The sequence below is a fragment of the Myxocyprinus asiaticus genome, chromosome 36 (genome assembly GCF_019703515.2).
Source record: "Myxocyprinus asiaticus isolate MX2 ecotype Aquarium Trade chromosome 36, UBuf_Myxa_2, whole genome shotgun sequence".
Classification (NCBI taxonomy): Eukaryota; Metazoa; Chordata; class Actinopteri; order Cypriniformes; family Catostomidae; genus Myxocyprinus; species Myxocyprinus asiaticus.
The window spans coordinates 36,761,372-36,775,842 of NC_059379.1; the positions used below are offsets into that span (position 1 = coordinate 36,761,372).

The 14,471-nt window shown below is 35.9% G+C and overlaps 1 protein-coding gene across 5 annotated transcripts in view; it reads left to right on the top strand.

Moving 5' to 3' along the window:
* Window positions 1-9,992, top strand: part of mpp2b (MAGUK p55 scaffold protein 2b) — a 123,313-nt gene extending 113,321 nt beyond the window's left edge. For all 5 annotated transcript variants that reach the window (XM_051674486.1, XM_051674487.1, XM_051674488.1 and 2 more), the window contains 4 exons: window positions 3,847-4,008; window positions 6,065-6,267; window positions 8,743-8,871; window positions 9,209-9,992. In XM_051674486.1, the coding sequence (XP_051530446.1) occupies window positions 3,847-4,008; window positions 6,065-6,267; window positions 8,743-8,871; window positions 9,209-9,385 (671 nt within the window). In that variant the 3' untranslated portion in view covers window positions 9,386-9,992. The remainder of the gene's footprint in view (window positions 1-3,846; window positions 4,009-6,064; window positions 6,268-8,742; window positions 8,872-9,208) is intronic.
* Window positions 9,993-14,471: the final 4,479 nt, after the last annotated feature.

The following is a 14,471-nucleotide window of genomic DNA, read 5'->3' on the forward strand; positions in this document are numbered from 1 at the left end:
TGTTGTGGATTTTTGTTGTGGCTGTGAAGTCAGTTCTGTAAAGTCCTGATTACACTGACAGAAATGTAATCGCTAAAGGTCGCCAGGTCGATTTACTGCTGGCCGCTAATAGGCGTTTCTACTGCTGGTTGCTCTAATATTATTGGTGGGTTGCACCACTGGCCATAGCTTTTGACAATCCGATTACAAATTAAATGTATTGCCGGTAAAAATAAAATGTCTTTCTATTTTTACAAAGGCTTCACACAGCAGGTTACCGGGCATCCGTGTTCTTCTGAGCAGTGTGTTCTTCTGTAGTTTTAATAATCTTTTGAGCATTATATAGTGTAATAATGTTAATAAAAGTTATTATAAAGAGGTTTACAGTGAATAAATGGGTGATTCTCAGATTACAGGCATATTTCTGTCCCTGGGATGTATTTCTAGGAAAAACACATTTCACAAAGCTATTTTAAATGTCCATAGTCAGTTTAGACAAAGACAGATCTAGACTTTTTTTTATTGTGTGAAAATGCATGTTTTGGTGCTGTCCAACCCTGAGTTTCAAATATAATGCCATATTTAAATGAAAGATTTCCTACTAAAGATTGCAATTTTTAGTGTATTTTAATTCAACATTGTTTAATCTAGCATATTATTAGCAAATTTTAAGTATACATCAGGATTTTGTTCTTTATTTCCTTTAATTTATACCTGTCCCTTAATGTATCCATCATTACCAACACACTCGACATAAAGCACTGAAATAAAGTTTTTTCAACATTAAGTTTACTTGGTAGCTATGGTAACTTGAGATCCTAGTGGAGCACATGTCCGTCAAGAAAGAAGACTGGTGTTTTGATGTCCAGAAAGGTAAGAAAATGTATTCTTTATTTTTAGTGATAGGCATTTACACTTATTACGTGTCATCACCAAACAAGTTATATTTTTGTTAACTTTAATTATTTTGATGACTTTTTACTTCTTTTCTATTTAATTTACTGTACTTTACATGCAAGTATCCAGCTAGACTTGCTAGTCTTCCATGAGGCTAGTTTTTCTTTTTTCACACAGGTCGTGGTGGTAATGACGACACCCAAAATTCCAGCAACCCATTTCTGCCACTATTCTGAGAAATACCCAAATATATCTTTTAACTTGATTCAATTGGCCTGTATGATTATGTCAGACATGTAACAGGTTGATGAATACACATCTTCACGTTTAACACACTTCTAAAGCCTGAGAAATGTGGCACTTAAAAATGAAAACTGCCATCAGACATGCAATTTGCATCTTTACAGCTTAAATTATTGGTCCAGATACAGTAAATAATATTTGGGGGGGGAAAAGCAGTCATATTTTAAAAGTAGTGCATTATTTTTTTTCACATATCCTTTCACAAACAGCCAGTACTGTACATGCTGTGGTGGTGGAGGCGAGGTCCGGTTTGTCTCTTTAGATCATCCATGGTGGTCTTGTTCATATAAGATCACTGTTAGATCAAGTTTATCACTTAAATCCATTACAGCGGTTACAATTTTGAAATAAAAACAGCTGATTGTGATCAGAGTTTGTGTGATTCCTTCGTGAAAAGTTCATTTCTACCAAAAAGACTGATAATAAATAATAATTAATCATGAATATAGAGTTCCCTTTGGGGTAAGCGCCGTCCTATGGTTCAGCGCTCGAACCGTCAGATCCTGTCGGAAGACGGTGACGGCAGGGGAGAGGAGCTTACCCCTACAGCAGGACCTAAACTGGTGGTGATGGGGTGGTGGGGGGTATAAAACAAAGTCCCTTTTAAGACAAGTCAGTCCACTCAGCAGCCATTATTGGAACACTCTCAGGCAGGCTGGGCAGATGTTTTTCTATGTAAACAAGAGACATACAAGTACAGCTCCTATCTACTTGAATGGGGAACATATTTCAAATCAGCAGTAAAGTCTGACAATACTGGTTTCATAAATTGTGCTTCTTTAGCTCACGCAAAAAAACATGATTTTCCCGGCTTGTCTAGCTAATGTGTGTGCATGTTCTTGAGGTGATTGACAGGCAGTGTCTGTATCTAAAAGGTGACTGGCTGTTTTACCTGTAAGGCGGGACTTCCTTTTCTACATCTGGTGACTGTTCCAATTTCTCCCATTCATTTTATTAGAAGTGGCCCATCTTTGCTAAATAGTCTCTGGTGAAAACAAACGGCGACATAACGAGATGAAAGAGCTGAAGAGCTTACAAAGCAGACACTTGATTGTGATTGGATGAGATGCCTGAATTGAATGAATGGCATAATGTTATTACAAGTCTTCCTGACAGAACTACCACTAATGCTTTCATATCTAAAAACAGCAGCTGCAGGGCAAATGGGTCTTATTAGAACAGACACCATAACAATGACGTGATTCTTGAAATATCATAATTTATGTCAAATCCTGAGATTGGATGTTTTAACCATACAATCAGCACTTTTGGGGCATTTTCAGCTCAATTTGAGCAAAGCGCCCATTGATAGCAGTTCTTTTCTGGGGTGCCAAAAGAACCCGGAAGTGCCAGAGCTGAGTGTTTGTTTGTGAACAGTAGCTTCATCTATATAAAATGCATCATATAATGAACAATGATTAAAGGGACAGTTCACCCAAAAATGAATATTCTCACAATATTTACTCACCATCACAACATCCCTAGGTGTGTATGACTTTCTTTCTTCACCAGAACACATTTGAAGAAAAAAAGAAAAAAATCTCAGCTCAGAAGGTCCTTAAAATGCAAGTGGATGGTAATCCGACTTTTGAAGCTCCAAAAATCACAGAAAGTCAGCATAAACTCATCCATATGACTCCAGCGGTTAAATCAATGTCTTCTAAAGTGATACGACGTGATACGTTCCTCCTACTCAATTGTAAACAGCGTTGCTCTTCCGGCTGTGATGCATGTGCATCAGTTCTCGTGTGTCTCACATGGAAGCATTGATTTAGAGTTATAAAAGTACTTTAATATTGATCTTTTTCACACCAAAAGCGATTGTTTCACTTTAGAAGACATTAACCGCTGGAGTCGTTTTATGCTGATTGTCTGTTCTTTGTGGAGCTTCAAAAGTCTGATCACCATCCACTTACATTTTAAGGACCTACTGAGCTCAGATATATTTCTAAATTTCTTCAAATGTATTCTGGTGAAGAAAGAAAGTCATACACACTTGGGATTTCATGAGGGTGAGTAAATGATGAGAGAATTTTTATTTTTGGGTGAAATATCCCTTTAACAATGCATGAATCAAAGTCACTTGAAACGGCGACAATTTCTGACATGGTTTTCCATGCATAATTTTTTTAATTATATCCCTGTATGTGGACAGAGACAAATAATATACAGTAGAACAGTGAAATCGCTCACAGTAACTTTAACTTCGTCTTGCCTGCACTCAACTCCAATGTCTGCACTCCCATTGGTAGTAGCTGCATCACATTGCTGCTCGTTTGCATAATGTTAATATTTTCTGAACTTGGGAATTGCTGGACACGCACACATTGTGTTGCTAAAGGTCGATGTCGCTCGTGTCAGCAGATATCATCAACTCTTATTGAAAATGAATGACTTCCACTCGCTTTGTTACTGCATCTCGTCGGTGTGAATGAAACTTGAGTTTGTGTGCTGATTTTGTTCCTTGCTAAAATTGTGTTAATGTGTCAAGTTTGCATTCAGTTCCATTTTAGAAAAGGTGTTCAAGAGGCATAAACTTAAATGTGTTTGAAGATGTATACTCAAAAGGCTAATTTAGCTCAAACTGAAATGGAACTGATGAACCTATCAAATATGGATAATGACTAAATCAGACTAACAAAAGATGAGATCTTTTCACCAAACCAGAGTTTGATCGTCATGAGTTGAGGATCTACGAGGAAGTGGCAAAGGTGCCTCCGTTCCGCAGGAAGACGCTGGTTCTGATTGGAGCTCAGGGTGTGGGCCGCCGCAGCTTGAAGAATAAACTTTTGGTGTCTGACCCACATCGCTATGGAACCACCACTCCCTGTCAGTGCACATTTTTGTTGTTGTTGTTGTTACAGTTCTTTTTTTTACAACTGGTTACATGCTTTTCTCAAGACCTAATATACTTTTTCAAAACTCTTCATACTATCAACAGAACATCATTGTCCGTGGGCTGAACTGTGGATCATCTTGTCATTGATACAAAATACATTTAATGAATGGATTTAATCCTTCAAAATTAATGAAACCTTTTCTAACTCAAGCTGTTTTCAAAATTGTTACATTTACGTATGTTCAAAACAGGAAAATAAACCAAAATAGACAGCAATATGTTTTATTTCTACCATAATTTCATATTAAAGAATACTCAAGATATAGAGTTTATATATATATATATATATATATATATATATATATATATATATATATATATATATATATATATATATATACAAATTTAAAACAATTAGCAAAACCTAACAAAGCTGATTTCTCTTTTGGCTGATGACCTACTCTGCTGTTTTGCTTTATCCATCTATACAAAGGGGACCAACTTTGTAATGATTGCCTTATGCAAACATGGCTGACATAGCAGGTAATCTCGCGAGAGACTCTTTCGCTGTTACTAAGGTCAGGTTTAGGCTTACTGTAGATTTAGTGGAAGGGTTAAGGTAAGGCTTAGGTTTAGAGGTAGGGATAGGTGCAGGGTTTCTGCAGAACTCCAAATAAACACAATAAACTTGTTGCATGTGAACGTCACAAGCGGCTCTCGCAAGACTTTAGGTAACCAGACGATTACCTTCTAGACAGGTAGACAGGGAGGACAAGGAAGAGGAAGAGATAGAAGAGTGCATATGTGAGGTGCAAGAATGTCCCAGAGCTGTATCCAAGCATGCATGCATAGAGTATAATTTGTGATTTGTTCATGTAACATGCACTGCAGTGCATCCTGCACATCCTGTACTAGACTAGAATGACATTTTCAACAACCAACCTAAGAGGCCCTCATCCCGTTATTCTCCATGCAATTCTTATTTAATCGCGACATAATATAGCTACATCATTAGAAAGGCGTAATCTCAAGCTTTGATATTTCACCACTGTTTTATGATAACTCCTTAATTTATATCAGGAGTACACATCTGACATGCAAATTCAAATTGAGAGTTATGAACATAAACATGTAATAAAGACACACTTGCCCATTAAAGTGAGCTCTCTTCTTTTTATCATTGCGAGGCTTTAACAAACCATGTCCATTAATGCATTTAAAGACAATTTAATGGATTCTCACGTTTACTTCAAATTTCTTTAGAAAAGATTGGAATGTCATTCGGGGCAGATTCACTATGAATGATTTGCACCCGGTAAAAGCGCAATTTTTTGCACGCACTCTCTGTGCTGGTTTAGCGCCCGATTTACTAAATAAATTACGCAGATCAGGCAATGGCGCAAACGTGCCCACAAAATTGATGCTGAACGCAATTTGCACGAGCAAAAGGATGCTGCAAACCACCGTATTTGACAGACCCTACCGGGTCTGTACAGAATCACTGTGATCCAGACACCTGAAGGGCCCACTTTTTTTTTTTTGCCTAGGGCCAGAGTCCCTAGAATCGCCTCTGGACATGTATGAAGTGTTTTGGTGGTATTAGTGAATTTTGGAAGAGAAATAATTGTGTGAAGTGTTTGTAAAAAGGGTCAGTATTGAGAAAACACATAAATCAGTTGTAAAAAAAAAAACTATAATGAACTAATATAATTAAATATTTAAACTGGTTTCAGATCGGCGCATGCATATTTCTTACATCACATTTAGATGTAAATAAGTGTAATAAAAATAGTTGTAAATAAGAAATGAAAATATGTTTTGTTTGTCATAAATTTGGGGAAGTGTGTAATTTATTCGATGTACATATACTTTCTCCTATCCCAGTTTAGTAATCAGAGTAAACTGTAAGACGTTTGTAGGTTGATTTCCCTGAAAGGTGTAACACTGTGTCTCTATGGTGCTATATTAATAAACATACTGTATTTATATTCATGAATCTGATTATTCGCAATACTAATGTTAACCTGTTTATGTTTTTGTGGACAGACACATCACGTAAACCTAAGGTGGATGAAAAGGAGGGGCAGATGTATCTGTTTATGTCTCGCAGTGAGATGGAAGCTGACATTAAAAGTGGTCGTTTTCTAGAGCACGGTGAATACGATGGAAACCTGTACGGCACTAAGATCGACTCCATCCATGAGGTTGTGGACTCCGGCAAGATCTGCATTCTGGATGTCAATCCTCAGGTGACCGTTCACAGTTCACAAGATCATATCAATGACTCTTCTCATATTAAATGAATATTTCAGGCTAAATTAAACTAAAAGGTGATGTGTTTAATTTCTGCGTTAAAAGTGTCACCACAAGGAATTGCAAAAATAACTAGACAAATAAAGTTTGCCAAGTAAAAGTTTGGTGCTGGCTTGACAAAGCATTGTCTGAAAGTTAATAATCATTTTAAAAGCTTAAATTTAGAAGGTTGTGCAGGTCCAACAGAAAATATCAGATATTTTTTTGTTGGACCTGCAAAAGACATACAGAGAGATAGATACATCAATGTAAGTCCATGGGATTTTTAACCACTTTGAAGGTCAGATACAGCAAAACCTCAAATCTGATCAGTTAGAGAAGATATAGCAAACTAAGTCAGAACAGTCTGAAGGTCTGTACCAAGTTTGGTGGATGTAGCTTGGAATCTCTTGTAGGAGTTACAATCAGCAATAGCGGTTCAAGCTTGCATGGCACCCTGGGCAAAACCCCCTTCAGCCAACCCCCCTCTAGACCCCCCCACCCCCCAAGTTGGCTGGTAGACTTCAGGGCGCCCATGGCTAAATCCGCCCCTGACAATCAGAAATTTTGTTCTTTGTTCAGGGATTTTGGAAAAACCCTAAACAAAGTATGCAGAATAACATTACAGCAGGCTGGTTTGTCAACCATTGCCATTGGTCGAACAAATAATCCCACCCCAGACTCACGCCATTTGTTGAGCCAGTGTTGCTCTATTGGCCTGGTTGGCATGTGAGCAATATTTTGAAAAAAAAAAATTCCATGTGTTCCTCAGTTTGTAAAAATCAAACAAACGTATTTATAGTAAGGCACTTACAAAGCAAGTATATGGGGCAGCTGTACAACACTGAAAATAAATGTTAAAATTATACAATTGCCACAACATTTCAAAAGTATAGCCATAAGACTGAATCATTAAACATGTTAGCATGAGGTAATATAACACCAAACCTACCAAATTATCCATTATAACACCTTACATTTATTCAGAGAGTTGTCATGACTGAATCTGTAAAACATTTTTAACATGGAGCAAAATCCACCCACAGGAATTCTGTTGATAATGCATAACAAGAAGTGTTTCGGCCTAGAAAAGTTGTCCCATAATAAAAGAATGATCTAGTCGACTTCACAGTACAAATAACATACATTTTTGTATGGAAACATTAATAAAGCGCATTAACAAAAATCCCATTCATGTTACTGATTTTAAACTCTTTGGGACACGTGTCCCATAGATTTCCATTGAAAATGAATTACTGTAATAAAAATAAAAAATAAAAAATTTTTCGTGGTAATCAACAGTATGTCACAGATTCTGTCCATAAAGCTAATGTTGTGTTTTATCTGAAATATTTGTATCTTTAATAATAAAATATTTCACTCTGATGTTAGTAGCTCAGTATGTGACTGATAACGGTGGACTTTGGAGTTTCTTGTACTGTATGTTCTTTTAAATAAATTTTTAAGCAATAGAGATCCACAGAAGTACATTCACTTGTATTTTTATACCAGGGACTAAAAATGTTTCAAGGAACGAAAACTAAGATAAAAAATAAATGAAATTCTTAGCAGAGAGTAACCGAAAACCGAAACAAAGTGATTTTTAATTGTTCCGGAGTGAAAACTTTATTTTCAAATGCTGGCAACCGGTTATAACCAGTTAATTTAGTTCATAGAATTTTTTCATGAAACCAAAAGCCAAAGGGTTTACCACAGTAACCTTTTGGAACTACACCACTTCATGTTGCCTGAAAAAATGATGCATGTGCTTTGATCCTGAAGGAAACTGCTGCATCACACATTTCTTTGCCTAATTATCTGTTATGGATGTCGCATTCTGTGAATGAAAACCTTTTTAACAACTATGTTTAATTACTACATATTCATGCACTGCTAATTCAGGTACAAGGAAAACATTATTAGAGGAAAAAAGCACATTTCTCAGTTGTTTCCAAGTCTTCACTGAATTATTGTTAGATATGATGCATTAATACAGATTTGATGCTGCCGGGTTTTGACTGAGAAGCAGATCTGTAAATAAAATTATACTTTACTGTTAATTAACTGTATGCTTGTTATGATTTCTATGCTGATAAATCCACCACACAGGAAAAAATGTATTGCTTAATTTTGATTATTTTGGTGAGGCAAGTGGCTTATTTTGGGCTTGTTTTTCCAGACCCTGTTGCTTGTTTCTCTTGCGAGATCTGGAGACACTGCAATTGGTATTTCACCCACCCCTTAGCACAGAGTACTGTCATTTTAAAAAGAACATTATTAACCATTCTTTTATTTTGTTCTAACCAGTAACCTTTTGGAAAGGAGACTGCGGAACTTCTGAACGGGAACGAAAAAATACAGTTTTGGCTCAGAACGAACTGAACGTTTTTAGTCCTTGGTTTATACAGTTAACATGTATTGTTCTCTTACAGGCGCTCAAAGTTCTGCGGACTGCAGAATTTCTTCCATATGTGGTGTTCATCGAAGCCCCAAACTTTGAGGTTCTGAAAGATATGAACAGATCTGCCATTGAGGCTGGTGTTGTGACTAAACAACTGACGGTAATTATTTATTAATCTGTGAATTATTAGTTGTTGTTTTTTTAAGCATTTAACCAAAACTCAAACAACATTTAGAGAGATATATGCTTAAAATATGAAAAAAACGATTTGCCAGTTTTGCATAAAAAATACATTTATTTCAAGATATATTATCTGAAAACAAGTCACATTAACACATCAACATACACAATTTTGCTTTATTAAATTAAAAATAATTGTTTTTTATTTTTTATGTTTAGATATTTTCAAATGGAAAGTCAGATAAAAATACTGATTAAGAATATGTTTTATTTCTGATCTGATATCCCTGAAAAGTCTCCCTCGTTTGTCTCTGTAGGACTCAGAACTCAAGCGTACAGTGGATGAGAGTGAAAGGATCCAGAGAGCGTACGGTCACTATTTTGACCTCAGCATTGTGAATGATAATCTGGACGGAGCGTACCGCAGCCTCAGAAGGGCACTAGACAGGCTCAACACAGACCACCAGTGGGTTCCCGTCAGCTGGGTCTTCTGAGAGCAGATCAGTCCTTTTCTGCTATTCTCACAGTGGCTAGGAGTCTAGTTAACTGTTGTAATCTATGTGAACTTCCCCGTCGTTTAGATTTTTGCACAAAAAACATGACAATAGAAAGTTCGTTTATTATTTTGTTACGATGAGAAACTGATGTGTATATCTGTATTCGTTTTCAAGGGGTTCTGTACAGTGCTGTTTGTTTGTTATTGCTGTGAGAGTAGGGCTGTATATTTGTATAGATAATGTGGTCAGTAAATACTGTAGAATACATTTTAGCACCCAAAGTTAACATGAAGATATTCTGAATCATGTTGGATGTATCAATGCAATGATTATGTTGTGATTTACCGGGATTAAGTTTTGATGTATTAAATGCAGAATCGAGTATGCTGTGTCTTGGTTGTGACATACTTATGTTCTGATTGGTTTAAAAGCAATATGTAAAGAAATATTTAATGTGAAATTCATGAGACCTTGTTGACAATTTCTGGGTGTAGTTCACATTGCCAAACCAACTGAACACTATGTCATGCAACATACAATACATTCTGTATTATCATATACCAATAAAATGAATAAATACAATTACATTACATTACAAAAATGAGAGCGGTTTCGGGAAGTAAAATCCTTTATATTCTCCATAAAAAAAGATTTTTTAATGAAAACATATAAACCTTTCAAGACAGACCTACTATGATCTCTGAGATTGTTAAGCAATGATATAATGTAGACCTCTGTAACACCCAGTATTCAGTAAAAAGTTACAAATGTAACCTTGGTTGCCTGAAAGGAGGGAAGGAGTTGCTGCATCAGTAGCATACGCTATGGGAACTCCTCCCAGGAGTGAGGGCCTCTGAAGCCCTTGTAGAAACACGCCATTCTTTTGGCAGATGGTGTTTGATGCTCCGCCCCTTATGCGCGTGTCATCGAGGGCATATATACAGGAGCACAGCGCCATTTCACCAGGATTTTTCAAATGAGAGGAGGAGCCATCTGTTAGTCTCTTAAAGGGATAATTCACCCAAAAATGAAAATTCTCTCATCATTTACTCACCTCATGCCATCCCAGATGTGTATGACTTTCTTTCATCCGCAGAACACAAACAAAGATATTTAGAGGAATATCTCAGTTCTGTTGGTTCATTCAGTACAAGTGAATGGTGGCTAGATCTCTGAAGGTCTGAAAAGCCTATAAAGGCAGCATATGATATGACAATATCAACCTTTGACCAGCCCCAACCAGTAGGTGGCTGAATGTTGAATGATTTATATATCCATCCCTTTTTGTACTTTCACAGAAACCAAAACTTCATATTCAGTGATTATAGAATTAAACTTCAGCATGTACAATTTCCCAAGCCAATACACATTTTCTAGAGAATATTAAATATTTTATTGAAAAGTAGCTGTACATTTGAAAAGGATGCATTACATTTAGCTGACCCTCTCTTACCAAACATACAGTTCTTAAGCACACATTATGTGAAAACACATTCATCTGTACATTTCTAGAAACACTTATATGCAGCATTATGACACATTAATCAATACATCTGCTCATATTTCACATAATGAGGTAGCAGTTTACTTATTTCAATTTCACACTACTAATTAATCTACAAAAGCATTTGTTTGTTTAAGAGCATCCTAACAACAAGGTACTAGATGACTAGTTCTTTTGCAAACAAATACTCTCTGATAAAAGAAAGCAGCATGTTAACATATAGTTCAGAGTATAGTTGAGATATAGTTCAGTATGGCTATAGATATATTTTGGCAACCAAGATAAAGAAATAATTAACATTAAAACAGTACCATAATTCATGTAGGAGAAAGCTAAATTAATATTCCTAGAATAAATATTCTGGATTTCAAACTTTTTACAGTAGACGTATACTGGATTCAGACTGGGTCTAGAGAAAGACTTTTAATCCTCATTCCTCAATGGTATTTTTACTCTCACAAACAAAATTGGTTGGATCCTTAACCCAAACCTCTTCTCAACCACTTGAAACACTGGTTGCCCCAACCATCTAACACGTTGTTTGAGTGTGAAACATTGTATCTGAACCAGTTTAAATTAGATTTTTCCATCACTGCATATGTTATACTGGATGTATTTGTAGGGAAAATTATAGTTTTTATTTTATTTTTTATTTTTATTACCAAATCTCAGTTATACAAGATCTGCCTAGTTACATAAGAATAAAGGTTCAACTTGAATTCATGCCTCTTGACATGGTTTACAAAGATAAAGCTTAGCTTTAAAAGATAAACATTATCTATGATGTGCAAACTCTAAAGGACTTCCTGTACTGTGAAACTCATGTTGAGTAACTGTAACTGTATGACAGACTTTGGTTAATTTGCTCATTAAGGTAAAACTATGTTGTATCATTCCTGATAATATTTAATAGTTCACTTTAGGCCAGACTTTATGACTACTATAGACATAAGTGCCTCCTGTAAAGTATTAATCATATTTAATGTTGAAAAGTTTGGAAAATTGTAAAGGGTATAAACTTGTACTTGCACAATTAGTTAGATGGCTGGCGAATTAAACAATGCCTTTTAGGGTGGTCAATAATACAAGTAGTCTTTTGGCACTCCTAGCACAATTATCAAAACATCAACTATCTTCAAAGTGCACTCAGTGATTTCTAATTGCTAAACTTTTAAACTATATATATATATTTTGTACTGTGCAAAATTCTTAGGCACATAAGATGTTTCACAAGAGCATTGGTCTTAAGATGGTTATTTCTTCAGCTTTAGTGTGTCAATAGGAAATATAAATGTTAGAATCCCAAACATTACTTTTGAAAATAGAAATTATTAGAATAGAAGAACAGAGAGCCCTGCAACAGATGTCATGGCCCCCAAAAAGCCCACCACTGAACACTGAGTTAGTCTGAGATTACATAAAGAGACAGAAGCAATTGAGACAGCCGAAATAGATTGAAGAACTGTGGCGAATTCTCCAAGAAGCTTGGAACATCCTATCTGCCAACAACCAAGAAAAACTGTGTCCAGGTGTACCTAGGAGAATTGGTGCTGTTTTAAAGGCAAAGGTGTTCACACCGAATATTGATTTAGCTTTTTTATATTTACTGGACTTTGTATGAAATTAAGTGATAAATGAAAACTATTTATGTCATTATTTTTGAAGATATTCTCACTATGCAACATTTTTCACAAGTGCCTAAAACATTTGCACAGTACTGTATATATATATATATGTACCTGTACATAGTATTTTTGAAAAATGTTTAAAATGCTGCAAACTCACATGAGACTCACATCAGCCTTAGAGAAATTGCTTTATTCTGCATATGGCACTGGGTGCAAATTTATGAGTGCCTCCATGTTGAGATCATATGACCAGCAGAATTTTACTTGCATTATAAAAGTCAGTTATATCCTTTGTAATAGAGCGCAACAGTGCCCTCCCACTTTTTCAGCCATCTTGGATCTGGAAGTATTTTTCCAATTCGTTTTTTTCATAGGGTTTTCATAAAATCCTTAATAAAAGAGTTGTAATCTGTAAACCAAACCAACCAGCTCCGAGGTGAATCACATCACTGCCAACTTAAAATGGAGCCAAAAATATCTCTTATGTCTACTGCAAAATATTCAGATATGTACAATAAATAAGTAGTTTTAGATTGTAAGGAGACCAGCTTTGGCTGCAATTTTTTAACTGGCAGATCATTTCCAAATAGGATTCTGGGAAGTGTGGTTCTACACCATAAATTCCGCTATTAAACATGATATTTTAGAATTAAGTTGAAATAATGTAGATTGATGGCTTCATTAGAACACCATTGATTAATGACCTTGAAGCTCACAGTAGGTCTGTTTGGAGAAAATGAATGTTTGTTTTTTTTACTTCCGAAACCCGACTGATGCACTTTCGCTCTCACGCACAGAATAAATACAACATTTCTGATGCAAATAGTGCATTTTTAATCGCATCGGTGACTGAGAACTTTTGCTTTTATGTGATGCTGCATCTACACCAGTAGGTTTTCGCACAACATAACACAAGTACACTTTTTAAACAAAACATTAAAGAATTTATGATATATTCCTGATGTGAATCTATTATAGAGTGATAAATAATGGCAGTATTTATGTCTAATAAACCCTGATGAATGTTTGAATACTTACATGTAAAAAAAATAAGCTGTGTTCTTTTAAGATACCCCAGCCCTGATTACAGATGCAACAATGTAAACAGATAAATGTTTTAGGCCTAGTTATTAAAAAAACAAAAGGTACAGAAGTATGTCCAGCTGTGTCATGACTCATACTATTGTTGATCGCTCTGTGACGTCATAAATAAAGGTGGAGCGTATGGTGGAGGTGGCGACTCATGGGAAGTCTCCATCTCTGAGTGTGGTGTATCTTGACCATTGGAAATATTTAATTTCAAGCTGGACTGTAAAGGAAAACATGATTTATTTATTTTTTGTTGTTGATTTAGATTTAGATAGTTTGCTCAATGAACCCAATTTTTACACATCTAGGTGAAATGGATGGATGGATGGATGGATAGATAGATAGTACCTCTGCATATGATGGTGGTTGGCACACTAGTTCATATGGTGGTGGTCTGTAGTCAGAGTCTTCGTCTGAATCTGACTCGTCTCTCTCATCCCTCATGGCTCTCTCAGGAATGGGAATAACAAAGACACGATCACTGTTTGATAGGTCCAGATCTGTGTCAAGGTCCACCTCTATACGGTCTGTCCTGCAGAATCTACAGCAGTACCTCAATACACACAGGCTCACTGTCAAAACCAAGAGCGGAGATAGAAAGGTCCTACACATCATGAGAGAAACATCATTTAGTGTCTCATTTTGTTTAATTTACGGCCACCATATTATTCTTATAAAGTGTGTGATATAATTGCTATGGGTGAATTGTACAACAGTGTCATTCTTACTGGAGGTAGTAATAAGTATAATCAGCCATCAAAGCTACCTCTAATGTCTGCAGAGGAAACAAATAAAAACATTTAATTTACAATGGATCAGACCAGACAAGTTACCATAGATAATTTGTGTCAAAGACCTCATA